We start from the raw sequence: 24447 nt of genomic DNA on the forward strand, positions 1-24447 counted from the left end.
TATGCCAAGCGATATCTTCTCCTATCTGATAGACAATAACCATCGACTGCCATCCCCCGCCCCCACCCTTGGCTGTTCGACCCGTCGCCATGCTCCCAGCTCCCAGAGTCAAGTGCCTTTTGCTATCATTAGCCTGGTACACGATAAACTCTGTGGAAAGGTCAATGAACACAGCACACACATACACACATAGCGCACAGTTTTAAGGTTCATTGTTTATTTGTTGTTTACTTTGATTTTTTTTTACTCTCTCGCTCCCTCTCTTTGGCGCTTAGGTTTCTTTGCTTTACAAGTGCATTTCATAATCGGTTGCTGTTGCCTTTTGGTAGCTACTGTAAGCATATACAACACACATACATATATATATATATTTATATTTATATATATATATATATATATATTGTGAATATATATACACACAAATCTACCAATCTGTGTTTATGTACGCCTTGATTCCAATGAAAATTAAAGTGATTTTATTCTTAGATACGCTTTGAAAGTGAAATGCCCGTCAGTTTAGCTTTTGTTGTCACCTTATGAAAAAATTTCGGATTTTAGTTTTATATGAATGATTTCTGTTCTAGTTAGGTACAAGAATTTTAAAGCTTAGCATAGCTCGAAGATAAGAAATTGACCGAAATGCAGACATTCACTTGGTTATACAGTTGGTAGAAAATGCTCAAAATGATTTTAACTTCGTCCAATAACTTTTTTATCCTTCGAGATGTACCTTTTTTAGCCAGTTATCTAAAAAATACTCTAGTTTCATTCCAATCTGTCGAGATTAAAGTGTAGGTATAATTTGATTAAGGTTAGAACAAGTATCTAAGACCTCCAGCGGAACTATAAGATATATTTCTTAAGTTATCTAAGACCCTAACAATGTTGCATTGCCTTGGCTTGCGCTTGGCAATATTTTATCAGTTTTTATGTTCTCTAGCTCTAAAAGTTGACACATAATCTAGAACTTTTCTATAGAGCTAAAAGCCCATACATAAGCCCAGACTAAGAGACTGCAAAGGCAAACAAAAACAAGTTGTCAGCGTGTAATCTCTCTCTTTCTCGCTCACTCCCTCACTTTCACACTCTGCTCTTCTCACTCTCTCTCTCTCTCTCTCTCTCTCTCTCTCTCTCTCTCTCTCTCTCTCTCTCTCTCTCTCTCTCTCTCTCTCTCTCTTTCTATAGTTGACTATCCTTAAAGGGTTTCACTTAGCTTCCTGTCGAGCCCAAAAGCGATTTCTTTGCTGAACAATATGAAAGCGACTCATTTTTTTTTTTCTTTCAGTCTTTTCTTCTTGCACACGCAAAGAATGTGCAATATGCAAGCGACAAAACTGCACAAATGTGTGTGTGCGTGCTTGTGTGTGTGTGCGAATGAGTGTACGTTTCTGAGCGAGATGAGTGTGTGCTGTGTGCATGTTGTGCGTGTGTGTGTCTTCTGTGTTGGGTGTTTATGCGCTGCTTCTCTGCCAAATGACAATGCACTGAAGAAGAAAAAGAAGAGACGACGGCGGCGACAAAAAACGAGGCGGCGTCACACCCATAAAATATTTTAACATACTATTTTGATTTCTATGCATGACGTTGAGCTGCCCGAAGTTGTTGTTAAGTTAAAAAAGTTTACAAAAGGAAGCCGGGCAGCTTTTTGCACACCCTGCATTACAAATGGGCGCAAAAGGGGTTTAATGAAGTTATAAATATGTATACAATGGGCGGAAGTAAGCAGTTAATATACCAAACGCTAAACAAGTTCTTAATAATCGATTTTATAGTTAATAGATATTAAGAATGTTTCATTTTTGGCCACCTCCCCCCACCACCACTCCTCCCACTGTTAGCAATGCAGAATTCAATCAGATAGATGCTAACGACAGCCCGGCGCTGGTTACAGGGTATCTTCTAGTCGTCCCATTCCGACTGAGTTTGATTGTTGCTGTACTGCAAGCAATTGTTGCTGCTGTTGCAGTTGTACGTTAATTAAACGCAACCGGAAACAACAGCGAGAGCTGCTGGCTGATTACTCTACTTGTCAGGGGGAGACCGGAGACAGGAGTGAGCGAGCGAGCGAGTGAGCAAGAGTTGGCATCAGTAGAAATCTTGATGCGTTCAATTAGCAGGGCTACCAAAAAATTGCAGCACATTTTATCAGCCAACCCCGCTTGGCCCATCCATTGTAAGTGAGTGAGCGCAACTGTTGGCCGTCAGCCAAAGGTGGACGTCATGCCTTTAGGCGCCGCCACTTGTCTGAGCAGTCAGCGAGGCGACCAGGCGCGGTCGCAATTGGCCAACTGCCCTGCCCCGCCCCGGGCACCCGCCTCCTTAAGGTGGTCATGGCTGGGTGTGCTGACGTAAACGCTTTAAATATGCATGCCATAATATTTATCTGTGCAAGAGTTGAATGCGCCTCATGACACAATATAAAGGCATCTGAAATCCAAACGATAATGGACGGAAGGGTGGGTGGGTGGTGTCTAACCTCCACATGGCTAATCATAGAATATGCCACCAAAAATATGTCAACAGCAGCTAGCGACAGTCTGATCTCGTTTTTTGTATTTTACTCAAGTGGAGCTGCTGCAGTTGTTGCTTTTAATTATAAACCAATGGCAAAAACAAACAGAAATTAAACTTTAGAGCGGCTTGTCGATAATTGTATGCCCTTTCTGAGATACTTCTTTATAGTTTATGATATTGATTATATATGAAAAAACTGACTTGACTCGTGATCAACACATAAAAGAAAGTCTTAGGAGCTGAGAAGTTGAGAGAGAGAGTGGGAGAGCAATGAAGACAGAGAGAGGGAGAGTAAAATAGAAAAAGAGACAAGTCCGAGAAGGACCCAAAGAGGGATATCTTTCTCGGACCTTTCTCTCTCGCTCTTTATTTCTCACTTTCTCTCTCTCATAGAAAGCTATGCATCCTTCATCTCCACTGAGAATAACTTGCTCGTAGCTCTCTCTTTCTCTCTCTCTCCCATAAATAGCTCTGCAAAAAGTTGTAACTCAGTTCTCTTTCTTCAGCAAATGTTGCTGCACATTGAACTCATCATACCCTTCAGTAAGGGTATATGCATACTAAAAATAAAAACCAGCCAGCTACGAAAACTGCGAGGCGGGCGTGTGCATACAAAGTGCAGTCCGTATTTCGAGTTGGAGTTTGAGTTTTGTTGGCGGCTGGTTTTAAGAGTTGCTGTTTCAAGTGGCGAGTGGCAAGTGGCAAGTGGCGGCAGAGTTGGCCGCAATTACAGCGTCTGGTTTTGTGCCAGCTCTCGGAAAAAAAAAATACCAAAAGCAAATGACATTGAAACAAACAGCGTAGGAAAATGCAAAACAAAAGAAGAAGAAAAAACATAGTAAAAAGTTGCAAATTATAGCTGAAATCGTTTTTGGCTAACTGCCGCATGACGCATGGCTTAAAATTGTGGATAGTAGAGAAAATACAGTAATTTAAGAAGTGAAAATGAAACCACAAACTGTGCTAGGTAAATAAATAACAAAATAAGCTTGAGGAAGTTTCTTAAAGCTGGAAATGCAGCGCAGAAATATGATTATAGATTTATAGTAGAAACTGAATTTTGTAAACAATTAAAAAGTTTTTGATAATAGATAATTATCGGGAAATATAAAAAAGAAACATAAAACCCGTTTAAAATAAGGCAAAAAAATAAGGTCTGATAATAAAATGGCTTTGGCTACATAACATCCTAAAATATTCATTATTGTACAGGCGAATTATACACAACTGTTGATAACATATCAAATTATCGAACTAACAGGTTGAGAGTTATCGATTAGTCGTTACAACAACCATTTGTGACGTCAAAGCAAGTATATACAAAAAAAATCATGATTAAACATGAAATTGCATGCAACGCCGTCCGATTCAGCTTCAATGAATCGAATAATTAAGGCTTTCACGAATTTTTAAATGCATTTGTAATTTATGCATAGCTGCGAAAAAGGCTGAGCGCAACCAATTGGATGAATGTTATTAACGTTTTGTTTTTTTTTTTTTTTATTAATATTCGTTCGATAAGATATTTAACTGTTATCAGCAGGCGTGCTGTCTCTCTCTTTCGCTCTCGGTTAACATTGCTGGAACCGTTATGATTCACTTACCTGTGTGTCATTCAGTATCTCCAGGTGCTCACCCTTGCGGAAGCTCAAGTCCTCGTCTGTGCGCGCATCGTAGTCGTAGAGGGCGACAAATATTTTGGCATTCGCATTGGCTGCATCGCTTTCGGGTATCTGCGGCACCGGACGTATCTGCTCCGCCGGCTGTCCGGGCATGGGCATGGCAATTTGCGGCACGCCCACACCGACGCCGACCACACCAATGCTGGCGCCGGGATCATCCAGCGGATTGCGTACATCGCCAGCATGTGGTTTATCGTTGTCCGGTTTTTGTGTGCGTAGACAATTGCCCATTGTGTGATTTAGGTGGGGGGTAGAAGATTCGCTGAAGATGCGGCCAAATAACGGACGCTCAGTGCGTAAGTTCTGACGTATTAAATGCAATGAATGGAAGCCAAGTTGTTTTTACTGTTGCAGTTGTGGAGTAACTGTTACTTTCACTCACACACAGACGTGCACGCAGCTGAATGCACGCCAATTACAATTCAATTGCACTCGTTTGTTTATACTGAGGACGACAAGCACACACACACGCATGCAAACGCCAACACACACACACACAAGTTCACAATTCGTTGTTGTTGTTGCTTATTTGCTCACTCGCGATCAACATGGGGTGTTGGCACTTATCTCTCTCGCTCTTCTGCTGCCTATGTTTGTTGCGCGTTGAACCTAGCGCCGCGTCAGTTAGTTAATTTATTTATTTTGGCTTATTGTGGGTGTTGCAATTTATTGTTACACGCACTGCCACTATTTATGGCTATTATAATTTATTGCAGCACTCTCTAACTAAATTAAATGCTTACACACACACAAGCTCGGCGTATGTATTTTTCTGATTTTTTGCATGTATGTGTGTATATGTTGTATGTGTGATGCTGATGGTCAAACAACAAGACGAACGCGACCATTAAAAAAACAATTCAAAAACACTGATTAACTATTAAAACACATGCACACATTATTATTCTAATCTTTTTGATCACTTATTGCATTTCTTTTACATTTTTAAGTTATTTAATTTACGAGTTTCAGCTGCAGCGAAAATGGCTCCCCGAAAACCTGCGCGACAGACGATAGCGCTGCTAAAGCATCGATACGTGTGTGCCCGTCAGAGGCTTGCACAGCGACTAATATCGAAATGCATCAAAATTTGTATCGATGTCTTAAAATCGAATAATGTTAACCAACATTATGTTGAGTTACGATAGTTAAAAGCTGTAAGCAATATTAGCGTGCCTTTTCACAGATGCTCAAGCAATCGAACATATAATATTTTAAATATTGTTTTATAAAAAAAAAAGCATCAATAAAACTAACAATTTTATAATTTTATGAATATTAATGCCTTTGCAAAATGCAAACTCTTATGGGGGCTAACAGAAAATACTCGATGAACGAACGTGTTGTGTTCATTTAGTTCAGTGATTCATCTGAGCGAGCCGCTTACGAACCATTAAATAAAACACTATTTCCAGAAAATTTATTCTACTTTTGGTGAGCGTTCGATACGGAAGCGAAGCTCTCCAATTAATTTGGAAGTTTTTTTTCATTGAATCATATATTTGCACAAAATGGATATAAAATCGTTTTTATTTTCATATTGTGCCAAAAATCAAACCGAGCCCAAGTTCGAAGTGCGCCCAACGGGTAAGTGCAATGCACGGTCACAATAGCCGGTAGCATATTTTTCTGTTTTGATTTCGTTAAGGAATATCGATTTTTTAGGACCAAAGCACCGCCAGCGTTTTCTGTGCGAAGTGCGCGTGGATCAGTGTCCATATGTGGCCGTGGGCAACTCTACCAATAAAAAGGACGCCGAGAAGAATGCCTCGCGCGACTATGTCAACTATCTGGTGCGCGTCGGCAAACTAAACGCCAAAGATGTGCCAGCGGATACGACTGGATCAGCTTCGGCAGGTGGTGCTGAGGCAGGCGGTGGCGGCGGCGGACGTATCACAGGTGGCCAGCAGCGACGCTTCTTTGGCGATGCATCGCGGGGGCCACAGGATCTGGGCGAGGCCTATCGTCCGCTGAATCATGACGGTGGACGCGACCGCTTCAGCATTATCGATCATGTCCAGGAGCAAAAGGACATGAACGAGGCCGAATCGATTGACGTGAACGCGGCCATACACGGCAACTGGACCATAGAGAACGCCAAGGATCGCTTGAATATATATAAACAATCGAACAACATACGCGACGATTACAAATATACGCCCGTGGGCCCGGATCATGCTAGGTACGTAGCCGGCACGCCTGACAGCCAGCTTCTTGGCTGCGCTTCTCTATGATTTAGTTTTGGTTTCTTTTATTTTTTTTCTGTATGGCAAGCTGCGCACTGGATTTAGCGTTTGCTCTGGCCTAAATCTGGAGCGCAGCTCGTAAGTTATGAGTTATCGACTGCTGTGCGCAATTCGTGAACAAAACAAAACATGAAAGATATACCGCAAGTAAATGCACGGAAGCATAAAGAGACAGTAAACGCTCGATAAGGTGCACACAGTGAAAAGCATTAAAATCTTTCATATTAGGCAGCTTTTGTATTTTCAGTTAAAAGTAGTCTATAATCATTTTGTGGTTTAGTTTTAACGACAAAGACGAATTAGCTTCGGTTTGCCGAAGCTTAAATACCCTTTCAGATGTATATGTGCATATATTATATATATATATATATATATATTATATGGTATTCCGATGTTCATTATAAAACAATGCCATTCAAGAATTTGATTTTAAGATCCCTTTTACTGTGGCAGCTTTATGTTATAGTACTTCGATCCGATCGACTGCGTTATGTGCCTGTCCAAATTGTAACAAGCTTTAACAGAATATCTCTATGGGATAACTAGAGACTTTATTATGATCTCATCTGCAGGGGTATAACAAGTTTGTTGGCTTTCGCAGCGTTGAAATGATTTAACAACATTTGTCACTTTCTTTTTTCACTTGTTTTCTTATATATATATTTAGTGTAGTTTTTGTATTTTGAAAGAGTGTTGCGTCTATCGAGCGTGTCCTGTACATAAATACAAACGCGACATGCTGCTAGGCTTTCAGAGCGACTTGGCACAACAGATACAAAAGTAAAGACGGGGCGCGTTGCATATATATAAAGACATATGTATGTATATGTATTTATATTGATTTGAGATTGAGTTGTAATATACATGCGCATTGTGGCTCTGAAAGCTCCGGCAAACCGTTTGAAAGAGGGACAGTTCCAATCAATTGCGCACAGCATGTTGAGTTTTCGATGTCTTGACCGATATGGTAAGTGTGGAAAGGTTGTGCACGAAGCATTAACAATTAAATTGTCTATCGCACTCAACCAGGAGCTTCATGGCGGAGCTGTCCATATTTGTGCCGGCCCTGAAACGCAAGGTGACCGCACGTGAGACCGGCTCCAACAAGAAATCGGCCAGCAAGTCGTGCGCCCTGTCGCTGGTGCGTCAGCTATTCCATCTAAAGGTAATCGAAGCCTTTAGTGGCACACTCAAAAAGAAGAAGGACGAGCAACTGAAGCCGTATCCGGTTAAGCTAGATCCACAGCTCATTGATAGCGTGGACGAGGTAATCAAGGAGCTGGAGTTGCCCGTGGTTAATCCGCGCAACATCAAAGTGGAGCCCGATGCCGCGCCCATGTCGCTGATTGTAAGTGCTGCCGGCATTATTCACGCAGCTCTAATAATCTTTCTTATTGTAGGTTGCTACGAATCGCTTGGACACCAGCCAGGAGATCGAGACGCGCACACGCCAGGAGAATATTGCCGTGATACCCTGGACACCGCCGCAACCCAACTGGAATGCCTGGCATGCTTGCAACATCGATGAGGGCGAACTGGCCACCGCCGCAGTGGATGATCTGTCCATTGAATATGAGCGTCAGTTGTGTGAGCGTCGCCAGAATAATCCCGAGTACCGTCAGTTTCTGGAGTTTCGCGATAAGTTGCCCATTGCAGCCATGCGCTCGGAAATCATGACCGCCATCAACGAGAATCCGGTAGTCATTATACGCGGCAACACCGGCTGCGGCAAGACCACACAGATCGCCCAGTATATACTCGATGATTATATTACCTCGGGCCAGGGCGGCTATGCCAATATTTATGTGACCCAACCGCGTCGCATATCGGCCATTTCTGTCGCTGAGCGTGTCGCACGCGAACGTTGCGAGCAACTGGGCGATACTGTTGGCTATTCGGTGCGCTTTGAATCCGTCTTTCCACGTCCATATGGCGCCATACTCTTCTGCACGGTCGGCGTCTTGTTGCGAAAACTGGAGGCGGGTTTACGCGGCATATCGCACATTATTGTCGACGAGATACACGAGCGCGATGTGAACAGTGACTTTTTGTTGGTCATTCTACGCGACATGGTCGCCACCTATCCGGACTTGCACAGTATGCTAAAGATGGATTTCTTGTTCTTAATCCTTGTGCTCATTTTATATCGCAATTTTTTTCTAGTTATTTTGATGTCCGCTACGATTGATACAACTCTCTTTTCAAAATACTTTGGGGACTGTCCCGTGCTGGAGGTGCCTGGACGCGCCTTCCCGGTGCAGCAATTCTTTTTGGAGGACATCATACAAATGACTGGCTTTGTGCCCTCGGCGGAGTCGCGTCGCAAGCGCAAAGAGGCCGATGATGAGGAGCAACTGTTGCTCAGCGACAATCTGGAGGAGGGCGAGCAGAATCTAAATAAAGTGTGCGAGGATAAGTACTCGCTGCAGACACGCAATGCGATGGCCATGCTGTCCGAATCGGATGTCAGCTTTGAGCTGCTTGAATCGCTATTGCTGCATATCAAATCGAAAAACATTCCCGGCGCCATTCTGGTTTTTCTGCCCGGCTGGAATCTGATCTTTGCTTTGATGAAGTTCCTGCAAAGCTCAAACAATTTTGGTGACCCACAACAATATCGCATCTTACCTTGCCACTCGCAGATACCCCGCGATGATCAACGCAGGGTCTTCGAGCCGGTGCCGGATGGCATCACCAAGATCATATTGTCCACAAACATTGCCGAGACTTCGATAACTATTGATGATATTGTCTTTGTTGTGGACATATGCAAGGCGCGTATGAAACTCTTCACGTCCCACAACAATTTGACCAGCTATGCGACTGTCTGGGCCAGCAAAACCAATTTGGAGCAGCGCAAGGGTCGAGCCGGCCGTGTACGTCCCGGTTTTTGCTTTACGCTCTGCTCCCGCGCACGTTTCGCCCAGCTGGAGGAGAACTTGACGCCGGAAATGTTCCGCACACCGTTGCATGAGATTGCGCTAACCGTGAAGCTATTGCGCCTCGGCGCCATACATCATTTTCTGTCCAAGGCATTGGAGCCGCCGCCAGTGGATGCTGTCATCGAGGCGGAGGTGCTGTTGCGCGATATGCGCTGCCTGGATGCCAATGATGAGTTGACGCCATTGGGCCGCCTGCTGGCACGTTTGCCCGTCGAGCCGCGTCTGGGCAAGATGTTGGTGCTGGGCGCGGTGTTTGGTTGCGCTGATCTGGTGGCCAGCATGGCCTCCTATTCAAGCACCTTCTCGGAGGTGTTCGCCTTGGACATTGGACAGCGCCGTTTGGCCAATCATCAGAAGGCTCTGAGCGGTCGCAAATGCTCCGATCATGTGGCCATGATTGTCGCCTCACAGATGTGGCAGAGTGCCAAGAAGCGCGGCGAGCACGAGGAGGCACGTGTCTGCGACTGGAAGGGTCTGCAGATGTCCACAATGAATGTAATGTTTGATGCCAAGCTCCAGCTGCTCGATCTGCTGCAGCAGGCCGGCTTTCCGGAGGAGTGCATGTTGCCACACCACGTGAATGCCAATGCGGATGATCCCGAGCTGGATATATCCCTCGCTCTGCTCTGTTTGGGTCTCTATCCCAACATTTGCGTGCACAAGGAGAAGCGCAAGGTCCTGACTACCGAATCGAAGGCTGCCCTGCTGCACAAGACCTCGGTAAACTGCAGCAATCTGGCCGTGACCTTCCCCTATCCGTTCTTTGTCTTTGGCGAGAAGATACGCACACGCGCCGTCTCCTGCAAGCAATTGTCCATGGTGGCGCCGCTGCAGGTGATGATCTTTGGTTCGCGCAAAATCGATCTGGCGGCCAATGGCCTGGTGCGCGTGGATAACTGGCTCAACTTCGAAATGGATCCGGAGCATGCGGCCAAAATTGGTGCACTTAAACCGGCCCTGGAGGATCTGATTACCATTGCCTGTGACAATCCCAGCAATGTACTCCAGCTAGATGAACCCTACGCCAGGCTGGTGCGTGTGATCAGGGAACTTTGCGTCCAGAATGCCGGCGACTATGAGCTTCAGCGTGAATGCGGCGTGTTGCCCCACATGTCGCGCAACGTTGCCAGCGGCAGCAGCACCGGCGGCGGACCAGCTAAGCGTGGGCGCTACGACAGTGGTCCTGGTTACGGTGGCAGAAGCGGAGGCTATGGCGGTGGCGGTGGTGGTCGCCGTTATGGTGGCGGCGGAGGCTATGGCAACCGTGGAGGAGGCTTCAATAATGGTGGCGAAGGCGGTTTTAATAGTGGAGGAGGCGGCGTCGGTGGCTTTAATGATGGAAACGGTGGTGGCTTCAATAGAGGAGGAGGCGGCGGCGGCGGCGATGGCTACAATAATGGAGGAGGTGACGGCGGCTACAATGAAGGAGGCGATGGCTACACTAATGGAGGAGGCTTCGGCGGCTTTAACAATGGAGGCGGCGGCTTTAACAATGGAGGCGGCGGCTTTAACTCTGGAGGCGGCGGCTATAACTCTGGAGGCGGCGGCTATAACTCTGGAGGCGGCGGCTATAACTCTGGAGGCGGCGGCTTTAACTCTGGAGGCGGCGGCTTTAACTCTGGAGGAGCAGGCTTTGGCGGCGGCAACAACTTTCAAAGTGAGGGCGCCAACTGGGGCGCCTTTTCCAATCGTCGCTTTTAAATATTTTAATATTAAACCTAACCTATGCTATGCATTATATTTATGTCTGATTACAATTAAAATATAAATATCTACGATCCATAATCGTATTCGAATACAACGCACAGAGTTTGCTGTGATTAATATGATTGTTATAACACAATTATGTAGATTATAAATAATTTATAAAGTACTTTAACAATTAATTTTATATAAATTATGTATTATAGTACTCCAGCTGGCACTCGATGCTGCAGAAGTACTTGGCCAACGGTTGCTCCTCGCTGATGTGCGCCGCATTGAGGCATGTGTGGCACCAGCGTTTGCGCTTGATGCTGGCCAACAGCTCGTCCGGCGTTAGTGCATATTCATCCTTGGGGCTGTGGGTCTGGCCTTGCGCTTGGTGGACGCTCAGCTCCCAGTCCCAACGCTTGTCTAGCTTCCAAATGCGAGTTAGTTCGTCCAGAATCTGGGGACCATGTAGTTTTGCCGGTTGTTCGTGGAGTAATTTGCGCAGCTTCTTCGTTGCGCATTTAAAGCGTTCGTAGTTTTTGGTATATTTCTGTTCCATATCAATTAAATGTTTGACATGAAAGGTTTGTGTGGATTTTGTTGCTGTTTTTATGGCAGTGTTCTCGTTTTTTATTGTAGTTTTGTTTTTCAGGCGCTCCGCTGGAAAGTCGAAGGGTATAGTTTCATCAGAGTCTTCGTCTGAGCTAATATATACAATGCTGGACATTGCTAAAGATTTATAATAAATCACGAATTTGCCGTTATGTTTGAACAAGGGCTGCCCAATATATGACCAGGGCTGCAGCTAAATGCTTAGTCCAGGCGCATGAATCCTTTTCTATTTTTTTCCTTAAACTAATTCTTAATCGTTCATTTATTTATTGTTAACATTTTCAATTTGTTTTACTTATTTTGATTATCAGCTATTTTGAATTTTAAAATCCTTTAAATTTTGAAACCCAACAGCCAATTTAACAGCTTAGCAACTCTGTCGGGTTGAATAACTGTTGCAGCGTACCATGCTTATTATTTTGAACTAATTCTATCGATATGTTTTCGATTATTTGCGCCGCCATTCAATTAAAATAAGCGTCGTTTGCTTTTTTTGTGCGCGCGGTTTTCTGTTGCATTTTGGTTGTACTATCTGAATTGTTTTACATTGTCTACTGTATATTCTAGTTAAGTATTGTCGAAAAACGATGGATTTCGATAATGCTAAGGAGAACATACAGCCCCTGGCAAGTGGGCGCAATGTCAGCCTGCTGCAGGCATCGCTTTGCCAGGACGCCTCCCAGGAGCTGAACGCGCAGCGCAAGCAGCTGGAGCTGGACATCAAGAACTACACTGGCGACGATCCGCTGGAGCCATGGTATGCCTATATATGCTGGATTGAGCAAAGCTATCCGGCGGGCGGAAGCAATTCCGGCCTGCAAAAGGTCATGCACAAATGTCTGACCCGCTTCGAGCAGGACGAGCGCTACAAACAAGATCCACGCCTGATCAAGTTGTTTATCAAATTTGTAAGTCTGAGACTTGGGTTATTGATAAAATCTTATAGATTCTCTGTCTGACAGATGGGCAGCCAGGGCGATCAGATTGAGTGTTATCAGCAGATGTACAACAGCGGCATTGGCACCATGCTGGCTGATTTCTATATAGCCTGGGCCTACAGCTACGACCTGAGCGGCAATATGCGCAAAGCCAACGAGATCTTTCGCCTGGGCGTTGATTGTCGCGCCGAGCCGCTGGAGGAGCTCAAGGAGGCGCAACAGCATTTTGGCTACACGGTCGCTCAGCGCATGCTCTACAGCGAGGGCGAGGAGACAACTGCTGTCACACAGGAGCTCAATGATCGCCGCTTGGCGTTGCGTTCGCTACACGGCCAGAAACGTAAGAATACGCTCACCGTCGGCAGCGTGCGCACGGGCGCGGCTATCCGGAGTAACATGCCCGGCGTGGTACACGTGAGTTTCAGAAGAAAAACAAAAATAAAAAACAAACTAAACTCCTTTTCATTCCAGAACGTTGGAGCCAGCACCAGTCGGGCGGGTCGCAATGCCAACCGTCAGCTAGAGGTGTTCAACGATGAGAACGCGGATCTCAATGTGCCGCCACCGCCGCCGATCGCTGAGCCAGAGACGCCGGCAGACGCTAAATCCAGTCTGCGTTCCATAATCGATGCAGCACGCCAGCAGGAGAATCTCAAAGAACCCATAGCCTGGAGCAAGCCTCACAAGCATGGCAAAATCTTTGCCTCGACGGCCGCACATGATCCGGCCTTTCCCATACACGTGGACGAGAAGGCGCTGCCGCCGATTGTTGATCCCGATGGCAATATGCTAAAGCCCTTCAAATATCCACCCAACTTTAAGCCGAAAAATACATCACAGGAGCCTTGGGTAACTCCGGTAACCATTGAGGATGAGCCGGACACCAATACGCTGCCCTGCTACAACAAATGCATGCTCTATCCACGTCCCAATATGGAGTTCTCGCCCGAGGAGTATCGTGCTTATTGCTGGTTCAGGCGTCGCAACGAACAGCATCCGTATGTGCTGCGCAACGAGGCCTGGTGGGGTAATGGTGCTGCTTTTGGCGTGCGTCGTTATCCAAACTTTGCCAGCATATCGAAGCCGCAGGCACGGGACGAGCTGGATGCATATTACAAGCCGCCGGCGGTGCCGTCTCTAGCTACATTGCTGGACAAGGTCTACAATGATGAGGAGCAGCAGGAGTATCAGCTGGAGGAGCTGCTTGTAGCTAAATGGCGCCAGAAACTTATTACACAGCGCGGCGTCATGGACATGGAGGAGACGGTCTGCCTGCCGGGCGAGCAAATGCCGCGACGCAAGAGTTTCTTTCCCAATCTTCAGCCGGGCTCGAGCAGGAAGTCGATTATGCCGCGCATATCCTGTGTCATGGAGGAAGACGAGGATAGGGAGTCAGAGGAAGAGCAGTTGAAGCAGCAGCAGCAGGTTGAGAAGCCAAAGACACCTGAGCCTCTTGTCATGAAAATATGGGAAGATCCAGCCGCAGAAGTCTTGCCCCCAATTCCAACTGAAAGTGTGGTTCCAACTCCGATTCCCACCCCAATCCCAGCTATAGCTGTAACATCTCCCCCCGGGGATAAATTTGTGATGCCTGCCCCGCCCACACGCAAAATTGAAATATTCGAAGATGATGCGATGCCGCCGCCGCCGCCGGCTGCAGTGAAGCCAGCGCCCAGCGTTTTCTTTGATGCAGATGAGACGTGTTCCACGCAAATGTTCAACATATTCATTAAATCGCAGGCGGTGAGCACGCCCAAAGCGCCACAGAAACAGGCGCCGGCACGACAATTCGGCACCCTACTCAAGGAGATGCCACAGCCGCCGACAGCAGCAGCGCCAGCTGCCCCATTGCCGCCCGCGAGCGAGGAGCCAGCCGAGCCGGAAGCGGCGGTCGCAGCCGCTGGCCAGACAGTATCGCCCATGCTGCGCAAACAGCTGTCGACCATACTGGAGACATCGGAGCATGGTGTAGGCGCCACAAATGGCACCACCAAATCTACACTGACCAGCACCACATCGACCACATCCAATACGAACAGCACATCGCCCAGCTTGCAGGCGACAGCCTTTGTGCTGAGCAGCACGCCGGGACCGACTCGGCTGCAGCGACAAATGGTTAGCGAGCTGTCCGTAGTGGGCGAGGAGCCGACGGCGGCTGGTAATTTCCAGCGCTTGGAGCTCTGGGAGCCGAATGCGCCCAGTGTGCCGCTGCTGAAATCGCTGCGTTTTCAGGAGGACAAAACAGAAACGGTGCCCAAGCCATTGATGGCCTGTTACCAGGAGGACAAAACGGAAACGTTGCCCAAGCTGCCGCTTACGTTGCCGGACATGGCGAATGCATCGAAGCTGCTGCTGCAGCCGTCGGTGCCGCAGTTGCCGACGGAATACGACGATGACGATGACTTGTGCGGACTGTTTGCCAAGACGCCGCCGAAGACAAAGGCATTCGGCTCGCCGCTCTACGCGGAAAGCTCGAAGCGCATGTGCGAGCAGCGCACGCCCGAAATGTTCAGCAAATCCATGAAGCATGTGGAGCCCGCCAAGAGGAGCTCCTTTGAGGTCTTTAAGGAGGAGAGCTATGCGCTGTCGGGTCTTAAGCCTAGCAGCAAGGCGACGAGCAGCGTCAACAAACTGGCCGAATCCCTTATGGCGGATCTCTCCTTTGTGCCGGAGACGCAACAGCCAACGGCTTTGAGGGATGGAAAAAGTCAAGCGGCGGCACAAAAGAAATTTGAGATCTTTCTGGATGAGAGCATGCCGCCGCCGCCGGTGGTGCCGCCCATGATGAACTGCACCCTGGCCGAAACGCAATCGGAAACGATTGGCCCGGCGCATTTGACGGCTTCCTTTATGAAGGATCTGAGCAGCTGTCCCCTGCCGCTGCCTGTGCCCGTTAAGAGTCCAGCGACGGTAGCTCAACAGAATTTCGAAATCTTTTTGGATGAATCCTTACCAAACATGCCGCCGCCGCCGCCGCTGGCGCTTGACCCAATGGACTGCACATTGCCCGAAACGCAGCCACAAGGCGCTGCTGTGCTGGATCACTTGGAGACGATCGGACCGGCACATCTTACCGCTTCCTTTATGAAGGATTGCACAGAGTTGAGCAAGTGCCCCTCGCCACCAAGCACGTCCGGCAATCGCTCCACAACGAAAACAGCAACAAAGAGCACAACAAAGCTCAAGTTTCTGCAGGATTTGGAAAAATCCAGCACACAGACGGAGTCCAACAAAGCTGCCAATGATTACTTTGAGCTAAATGCCGCCACCGAAATGTTTGCCAGCAACATTAGCATGATCAAGAACTCGACGCTGCTGCCCGAGACGAGCAAGCGCAGTAAGTCGCCCCCAAAGCAGCCAGCTCCAGTTGCAGCAGCAGCTCCTGTGCCTTCTCCAACTCCAGTCGTTAGCCAGCCCGTACCGCTTATTGTTCTGGACGAGCCTGAAGACGATGAACGCAGCATTTATTACAAGGCCACGCCGCTGACACCCAAGCAATCGAACCATTCCTGGCGAGAGTTGAGTATTGGCACGACGTCCAAGGAGGAATTTCGGCATCGCAAGGCGAGCTTTGATGAATCCGTGCTGAATAGCACGCTGGCCAGCGGCAATGTGAATCCCTTCAGTGTGGACATCATCAATTCACTGCTAGACCATTTGGAGTTCTCGATGTACATCGAAAAGCTGCCCAATTGCCAGCTGATGGGTCATGTGAAGCGCGTCGCGCCGCAATCCACGCTGCAAGTGAACGGCGAGCAGTTCGAGGTGCACAAAATAATTGGCAAGGGCGCCTATGGTTCCGTATTTAGCGGCATTCACTGCAAATCGGGCAAAAAGGTTGCCTTCAAACAGGAGAAACCCACCAATTACTGGGAGTACTATATCTGTCTGGAGGTGCATTCTCGTCTGAAAAATGATAACATGGTATTTTCTACTAACAAGATATTTCCCATTTAGATTCTAACTAAAGTTCATTGTAGATTCCCGCCTATATGAACATTGATTATGCTCTGGTGGGCAACAACAGCAGCGTCTATATATCGGAGCTCTCGGATTATGGCTCGCTCATCACCGTCTGCAATAAGTACAAGAAACATACAAGCAAAAATATGGACGAGCATGTTGTGATGCATCTGTGCTGTCAACTGTTGGATATTGTTGATCATTTGCATGCACTGGAGATCATTCATGCGGACATCAAGGCGGATAATTTTCTGCTCATGCGACCGTAAGTACTGCCTGGTGTCTTTTACGCCCGATCTTTCATTTCTATTGATATATAATCAACACATTATCATCAAGGATTATGGAATCTGAAACCTATTCGTAAATCTATATCTGAGTTATTTAAGAGTGAATATTTTGAATTTAAGCACGAAGGGTCTCGTCGGGCACACTCGATTGGATCATCATCCTTCATGTGTACCTAATAAAAAGACGAGTCCAATCCAAACTCTAAATTGCTGCAGCTCTCAATATATATATATATATATATATATATATATATTTATAAATGTTACAAAGCTGTTCCCAAACATCTATAAATCCGCTTTACAGTAATATAATTTAATATAGTCGTAGCCACTAAAATTTGTGACAGAGAAAGAATTGAATTTACAAATTGCTTTTCCTATTTTCCGTCTTCTGTTTACAGCTTGAGCGTGCAGGCAAATGAGCTTAGTGTGCAGTTGATTGACTTTGGTGTGGCGATTGACACCAAACTTTTTCCGCCCAATCAGACGTTCGACTATGTGCACAATGAGGATGCCTTCAAATGCATCGAGATGCGCACACAGCGCCGCTGGACATATCAATTGGATTTGTTCGGTTTGGTTGGTGTGATGCATGTGCTGCTCTTTGGACGTTATATGGAGGTAGCACAACGACAGCCAAGCGGCATATGGATGCCAAAGACGGCATTTCCACGCTATTTCAGTCGCCAGACATGGGAGTCCATATTCCGTACGCTGCTCAATGTGCGCGACTGTCGCAGCATGCCCAATTTACAGCAGCTGCGTACGCTGCTAAAATCTGAGCTCGCTGAGAAGGAGAAATATGTGGAGGCGGCCATAACCAAGTTTAATATGATAATGCAAAGGAACCATTAGGGGAAGGCGAAGGCTGCCCGCGTTTCTTTTATATCTATAAGTATATATGTTTAAATTTTAGTTTAATTATTAAAAATGTAATTCAAATATGTTCGTATTTTTTTTTTCTCAACTTTTGGAACTGTCATGCAGGACATTGCCATATTATTTGCACACTAATATTTTTGGCATTTTTAAAAATGTTGGTATATATATTGTAAAAACTACTCAAAAATACCAACATGTACCACAAGAATTGTGTTAGTCCGTTAAGACTAGATTAGGGCAATTCAATTAGATGCGTCTGGTAAATTTGTTTTGTGTTTAATAAATATATTTATTTGCTAAGCGTATATCCTTTTACAATAATTGAAAGATCCTTTAAATAACCACAATTGAACGCTTTGTGCCGTTAGAGTCGCGGTTGTTTTACAATTTTGCGCATATAAACAAAATAATTTCAACCCAATTAAGTGGTTTTACATAAATTTTACAATGCGGCAGCGTACCGAGCATTAACTGAAGCGCAGCAATAACAGCCGAACCAATGTACCCGCCCCTGGTTGCCTTGTTCTCCCCTACCGACTGACCACCTACTCAATTCGAGTGCAATGCAATTTTTGGTTGAATCAAATAATTTGGGTTATAGCACTGGCATTTTGTGGATGTGGCGCCATTTGCATTTACAGGCATTCGTCGTTTCAGCCAGTTGGCAGAAGTATATATACGCATACATACATACGCACACATACATATACAGATATTTGGACACTAACCGCTGCTATATACGTTTCCGGCTATGTCGGAGCTGTTGTCGTCGTCGTTGCGTGCGCGTCGCAATTGGGCCTGTGGTTATGTGTTGTGTGCATATGCACAGCATATAAATCAAAGTCAAAACAGCTAGACATGATTCACAAATGATCAAAACAGACGAGCGACGGTCTGGCAATGCCGCCAGCCGTCCGCAATCCGCCACCGCCCCAACGCCCCGTCAACCGAACAACCAGCCAAGCCATATGAAAGTCTTATAAATCAACTCCTGGGTGTTGTGTTTGCACGGTGGCTGCTGTTAGCCATGGCCAGAACAATTGCATGCGGTTGACTTTTTGACTGCAACTGCTAAGTTAGCACAAAATTTTGCGTGCCGCGCGTTGGCACTGCGAGTAGTTTGTCAAAAATCTTGATTAGCCAAACCAAAATTCTGCGAGGCCGTTGCGTATACGTATGTTTGTATGTATGTAAGAAAACTACCTTATACATGTGTGTGTGTGTGTATGCACCAGGGTTGCCAGCCGGTTTCATACTGAGCCGGGATTTTTTTTGTAGACCTGCCGCCATTATATTAATATGCCTAGTATGCACGGAAAATTACCTGTTGTGTGTGTACGTATGGCTGCCAGCTGGTTTATACTGATCCAGTTGGAAGCTGGGTTTTTGTGGCTTGCAGCTCTGATTTTAGGATTAGGCTATAAAATATTATATATATGCATATTCATATAGGGGACATATATAGATTTTCTGGCAAATTTAAAGCAGCTGCTGCTCTAAGTCTGCCTTGGAGTTTTATTTACCAAGCAATTGTTGTGGTTTTATTTGCACACACACAGGCACACACTTATGCAGCCTGGGTCTCACATGGACATACATGATTTATGCAAATTGAAAATGACCTTAGACCCTGACACACACACACACACACACACATATATATATATATATAAACATATACAGATACGGCATGAACACTGTCCATTTACCATGTCATGCCTGTTGTACATGCATGAGCACATACATACACATGCATATACTCTATATGTGTGAGTTTTTCGGCTCCTGTTGACTTGATTGTGGCAACTGCTTGCCGCTCAGCTGCTGCTCGGACCACATCTCCATCCACATGCACATCCACATCCACAGCTTCCACAGCCATTTGCAGTTGCACAGCTTAGCAGCCGGGCCAGTAAACCCCTTAAGAATGGACGGTTGGGCAGGGAGGGTGGCTGTGTGTGTGTGTGTGTGTGTGTGTGGCTGGGGAGGGGTTCTATAGTCGCCATCATGCATTTTGCATCATCAAGCATTTTTGCGCCATTATTTCATGAAATTCACATTTATTTTGCAGCTGCTCTGGGCTAAAAGCGCGCCCCTTGCCCAACAACATGAAAAACTCAACATTGGCCATATGTATTTTTGCCTGTTCAATGTTTTGTGTTATATGGCTTTTAAGAAGAAAAATACGAGAGATTAGAGAAGCTGCTTTGTTGGCGAGACCAACATACATATAAGTACATATATTGCTTGCTTTGGCAGTCTCTCATAGTGCTTAGATTAAACGGAGTTTTTCTATGAAAAATACGAATTTAGAAAATAGAAATTAAATATAAAATATGGGCACTTTGTGGGTGCTGTCTATAAATAATAATTGCTGTAGCTCTAAAAATATAATCGTAGCTTTAGAAATATTCCCTTAATTAGCAACTGGCTTTAATTGTTTTGCCTTTTTGTTTATTATAATTTGAGATTTGTAACAATATATATTGTATATTGAATTGTAGAATAGACCAACGAAATTTACTCTGCTCCTATTATATTATCAAAATCAACATTGGGCGAGGGGAGAATCGGTTGCAAACAGATTTTTAGGGATATGTTGGGTATATCGGGTAGGGTATTAAAATTAAATATATTCTTAATATACTTAATCTTTGAGGATATTGAAGCTTCGGCATTGTTATAGGGAGAATAGAGTTTTGGGGTTATATAAGGCATATCTATTTGTGGATTCACTTTCGATAATTTGCAATTATTACCTAACAAGAGATGCTATCAAACTTGTTTGCCATACTGCCAGTCACTAAAAATAATCATATGCTAGCCTTAAATGCTATACTATATAATATCGTAAAGTAGTAAAATGCAATGGCTTGTAAAAAGTCGTCAGGCCTATAGCTTTGGCATTTGGCACTCGTATATGCAGGCAGGGCAATTAAATGCCGGTGCGGTTATCGTTCGGTTAATCAGAGGCATGATAAAACATATATTAAGGCACAACGGCTGTGAACCGAGTTAAAGCCAGTCAGTACGTCTAATTGCACTAATAAATGTCTAGCACTTGTAGTTTTTATGGAATTCCATGCAAACATATATTCGAGGCGGAGCATTCAAAAATGCGCCAGACGTATTTCAGTTATTGACACGCGTGGACGTTTCGTGTTTTGTCGACTGTCTCTGGCTGTAAACGGGAAGCCAGTTTTTTTTTTATATTTATATACATATGTGTGTTCATGTATAAAACAATAAAATATAATCGTTAAAATTAAGTTAGTGTCGCGTATCGTGTAATACATTTGTCTAAATGAGCGTGGCCATTGAAAATACAGGTGAATATCTTTGCGTGTGCCTAAAGGATTTGTTAGGTCAAGTGTAAAGAATCACAAAAGATTGTGCCCTTTAAAATGCAATTTGAAGTGCTCTACATGCCACATTAACAACGTATTTTATTATTTATATAACAAATAATACTCAAATGAAATAAATTTATATTTAATGTGTGTTAAAAGTGTGATGAAACCAAATATAAAATAATTGTATATCATTTAAAACAATGCATAAATTATGTATAATTCAAAATTGACTTGTTAAAGTGTTTCACGAATTAACAAGCTGGTTAATAACTAAATTTAATGGCTGTCTGGCTTATTGACTAATCTAAGCCAGTTAGAAAGAATATGTTATTAAGTGTCGTTATTCATCCAAGTGTAAGAAAACGCCCACAAATTGGCTTTATCGATTCTCAAACATTTGTTTATAATATTAATTAACAAGTATTTGAGTATTCAAAACTTGAATATTTTTTCTGCGCCTCTTAAATAAAAATAAACTAAATAAACATATGCTCAGCTTAACAAATGACATCAGCAAAGTATATTATATATACATTTTTTTTCTCACGATTATACATGGGAAGACAAGTTCTTAATTTACGCCAAATATTTTCTTAATATTGTTTCCATAAATGTTTATCATTAATTGCAGTGCTGTTGAACTTATTGCCGTTGATTTTTCTATTGATTTGTGACCCACTAAAAAGGCTAAGAATGTTAATGCCCCACAAACAAGTCGAGCTGGCCTCATTTAAACAAGCTCGATATCAGTATACAAATTTTTTTTGCATGTATTTCCAAATGCTGCATAATAAACAAGTTAAAGGTGTTTTAGTCAGGAGGTGTGCTCGACTAGGGAATGCCCTGTAACTCCCACTATTAACATCATTTGAATATTTGTTGAAATTTTTTTGATAGCCAATAGAAATATTTAGAATATATATAAAAGACATGTTTCTCAATAACTAAGAAAACAAAGCTGTGCTCATAATATTATATTTATACTATATAGCCCAACATAACCTACCCCAATCTTTCCGGTCTTGCGGCCCATATCTATTGCACATATTGCGTATTATTAATAAACTTGTCGATTCCCCTCTGTAAGGCCCATTTATTGGCATACGACATCTACAGGCAGCGCTGCTCTTCTTTGCGATTGTCGTCAATTACATAGCCCGGCTCAATGTCAGCGTGGCCGTTGTGGCCATGACGGATGCCGCGACCTCCAATCCAGACTTTCCGGTATTTAAAACATTGCTTTAATTAAAATTCTAGTGGAGTTGGCTAAACTCATGTCTGCTTGCAGGAATACAACTGGTCGGAGGCGCAGAGATCCTACATACTGTCGAGCTTTTATTGGGGCTACATAATTACCCAGTTTCCGGCTGGGTTTCTGGTGCGTCGCTTTGGCGCCAAGCTGGTGCTCTTTATACCCACATGCGCCACAGCCGTGCTGAGCGCACTGACGCCCTACTGCATCGGCTGGGGTGGCTGGGTGGCATTTAGTGTGCTGCGCATTGTGATGGGGCTGTTCCAGGGCCTAATTTTTCCGTGCATACACGAGCATCTGGCCAAATGGTCACCGCCCAAGGATCGGAATCGTTTAGGCGTCTTTGCCTACTCCGGCGCCGATTGTGGTTCCGTTCTGGCCATGGCTGTTAGTGGCCTGATTGCCAACAGCTCGCTGGGCTGGCCGGGCATATCGTATGTCTCGGCCGGACTGTGCGGTATCTGGTGTGTTATCTGGCTGCTGCTGGGCGCCAACAATGCGCCCAGCTCTCGTTTGGTGGGACTCGATGAGCGTTTGTATATCGAACGTTCCATGAAGCGCAATGATGGCTTCCATGACCAAAAGATACCCATACCGTGGCTTGCGATTTGGACCTCGGTGCCCTTCTATGCTCTGCTGATAGTACGCAGCGCCCAGGGCTGGGCGAACTCCACAATGCAGCTGCAGACGCCGGCCTATATGCATGGCGTACTCGAGATGGATATCAAGAGCAATGCCTTGTTCTCAGCGCTGCCGTTCCTGGCCATGTGGTGCATGTCCTATGTCTATCTGGTGTTTGCAGATATCGCCATGTCCCGCCAATGGATGTCGTTGACCACGTTGCGCAAGTCCATCAATACGATATCCTATTGGGGTCCGGCTGCGGCGCTGATTGGCATCGGTTTCCTCGACAAAAGCCAAACGGGCCTGGCCATTGCGCTGATGACAATTAATGCGGGCCTCAATGCCGGCTCCGGCATTGGCAGCATTCTAACCATCATCGACATGTCGCCCAATCATTCCGGCATGCTAATGGCCATTGTCAACGGCGTGGGCAACATTTTTCCGCTGCTAACGCCGCTGCTGGTGGGCGTCATTGTCACCGACCCCGTAAGTCGAACCAACACATGCCGCCAGACAACTATTGTTAATGCCTTTTGTTTTGGTTAAATCTCCTGTTGCAGGGTTCGCGCAGCCAGTGGCAAATCGTGTTCGCCTTGACGGCCATTGTCTTTTTCTTTGGCAACTTGGTGTACATCATTTGGGGCACCACCGACCAGCAGCCCTGGGATGCGGTCGATTTCCTTGGGCCGCGTGATGCCGAGCACCAGCCGCAGTCGCAGCTGTCACTGGAGCAGGCGAAAAGCAAGTTGAAAAGCGATAAGGATATCTAAGTTTATATTAACTTCGATATCAAGCAGATATACAAGCAGAAGATAAGCTGTGAACTTAAACTAAGTTAAGAATTAAGCAACAAATTAATATGCCGCGTGGCACGCGGCGTATGCGCAATACATACATTACGTATACGTAGATATATATAGAAGAAATATATATATATATATATTTGGCATGGACCAAAACTTGTCTTGGCCGCAAAATGTGGTTAAGCGTTGATTAAACCGAATTGTAGTCACTTTTGCGGACAACAGCGTTGATTTTTAATTAAAAATTCTTTAAACGTTTTTGCCAGCATTTTAATTTCTTGTTTGCGCGCATTTTTCTAGCGTCTTCCAATTCTGCTGCTACTGCTGCTGCCGTTTGGACTACCGCAAAATGTAATAGAAAATTCTTACTACTATTTCTGCTTTGAATGAATTCATTTTCTATTTTTGGTATTTTGAGCCACACGCATTTGCATGGCCAGCAGACTTTCACTCACTCAATGCCAAAAATAATACAAAAAAAAGGAGAAAAAATGAAAGAAATTCAAAAAAAAAAAAAGGAAAAGCCCGAAACTTTGCACACAAATCAGAAAAATGGACACTTGGCGGAATTTATGCACGAACGCGTGCGCACAGTACGTTTCTGCGTCCGGGAATTGTTTGCCAGCAGCCATTGGACATGGCCAAAAGCAGCAG

General features: G+C 45.1%; 4 protein-coding genes across 5 annotated transcripts in view; 3 read left to right on the plus strand and 1 right to left on the minus strand.

Moving 5' to 3' along the window:
• Src42A (Tyrosine-protein kinase Src42A) overlaps nucleotides 1-5236 on the minus strand; it is a 47779-nt gene extending 42543 nt beyond the window's left edge. The window contains exon 1 of the mRNA XM_002059300.4: nucleotides 4119-5236. Coding sequence (XP_002059336.1) covers nucleotides 4119-4427 — 309 coding nt within the window. The 5' untranslated portion in view covers nucleotides 4428-5236. The remainder of the gene's footprint in view (nucleotides 1-4118) is intronic.
• A 337-nt stretch (nucleotides 5237-5573) lies between these two features.
• mle (dosage compensation regulator mle) lies at nucleotides 5574-11185 on the plus strand. Of its 2 annotated transcripts, XM_032436787.2 has the most exons (5): nucleotides 5574-5783; nucleotides 5862-6378; nucleotides 7472-7790; nucleotides 7843-8539; nucleotides 8606-11185. In XM_032436787.2, the coding sequence occupies exons 1-5, from the start codon at nucleotides 5708-5710 to the stop codon at nucleotides 11083-11085; spliced, it is 4089 nt and encodes a 1362-aa protein (XP_032292678.1). In that variant the 5' UTR covers nucleotides 5574-5707; the 3' UTR covers nucleotides 11086-11185. The 2 variants fall into 2 exon arrangements, with proteins under 2 accessions (XP_032292678.1, XP_032292679.1); XM_032436788.2 differs by lacking the exons at nucleotides 5574-5783; nucleotides 5862-6378 and adding an exon at nucleotides 7244-7409.
• Nucleotides 11186-12154: 969 nt separating this feature from the next.
• BubR1 (Bub1-related kinase) lies at nucleotides 12155-18066 on the plus strand. Its single transcript, XM_002059303.4, has 5 exons — nucleotides 12155-12596; nucleotides 12651-13040; nucleotides 13098-16550; nucleotides 16607-16854; nucleotides 17281-18066. The coding sequence occupies exons 1-5, from the start codon at nucleotides 12276-12278 to the stop codon at nucleotides 17732-17734; spliced, it is 4866 nt and encodes a 1621-aa protein (XP_002059339.2). The 5' UTR covers nucleotides 12155-12275; the 3' UTR covers nucleotides 17735-18066.
• Nucleotides 18067-20881: 2815 nt separating this feature from the next.
• On the plus strand, nucleotides 20882-24051 carry LOC6635866 (putative inorganic phosphate cotransporter). The gene is made up of 4 exons (XM_002059304.4): nucleotides 20882-21090; nucleotides 22202-22338; nucleotides 22403-23476; nucleotides 23551-24051. Exons 1-4 carry the CDS (start codon nucleotides 21066-21068, stop codon nucleotides 23758-23760), a joined length of 1446 nt encoding a protein of 481 aa, XP_002059340.1. The 5' UTR covers nucleotides 20882-21065; the 3' UTR covers nucleotides 23761-24051.
• The last annotated feature ends 396 nt before the right edge of the window (nucleotides 24052-24447 follow it).

Source organism: Drosophila virilis, chromosome 5 (assembly GCF_030788295.1).
Source record: "Drosophila virilis strain 15010-1051.87 chromosome 5, Dvir_AGI_RSII-ME, whole genome shotgun sequence".
Classification (NCBI taxonomy): Eukaryota; Metazoa; Arthropoda; class Insecta; order Diptera; family Drosophilidae; genus Drosophila; species Drosophila virilis.

Excerpts from the sequence above, each read along its gene's own strand:
- mle (XM_032436787.2), top strand. The coding sequence starts at position 5,708 with ATGGATATAAAATCGTTTTTATTTTCATATTGTGCCAAAAATCAAACC. Across the intron at positions 5,784-5,861 it reads GTTCGAAGTGCGCCCAACGG|GACCAAAGCACCGCCAGCGT; the intron begins GTAAGTGCAATG and ends TCGATTTTTTAG. Across the intron at positions 8,540-8,605 it reads CACCTATCCGGACTTGCACA|TTATTTTGATGTCCGCTACG; the intron begins GTATGCTAAAGA and ends ATTTTTTTCTAG.
- BubR1 (XM_002059303.4), top strand. The coding sequence starts at position 12,276 with ATGGATTTCGATAATGCTAAGGAGAACATACAGCCCCTGGCAAGTGGG. Across the intron at positions 13,041-13,097 it reads ACATGCCCGGCGTGGTACAC|AACGTTGGAGCCAGCACCAG; the intron begins GTGAGTTTCAGA and ends TTTTCATTCCAG. Across the intron at positions 16,855-17,280 it reads AATTTTCTGCTCATGCGACC|CTTGAGCGTGCAGGCAAATG; the intron begins GTAAGTACTGCC and ends TTCTGTTTACAG.
- LOC6635866 (XM_002059304.4), top strand. The coding sequence starts at position 21,066 with ATGAGCGTGGCCATTGAAAATACAG. Across the intron at positions 22,339-22,402 it reads CCTCCAATCCAGACTTTCCG|GAATACAACTGGTCGGAGGC; the intron begins GTATTTAAAACA and ends GTCTGCTTGCAG. Across the intron at positions 23,477-23,550 it reads GCGTCATTGTCACCGACCCC|GGTTCGCGCAGCCAGTGGCA; the intron begins GTAAGTCGAACC and ends CTCCTGTTGCAG.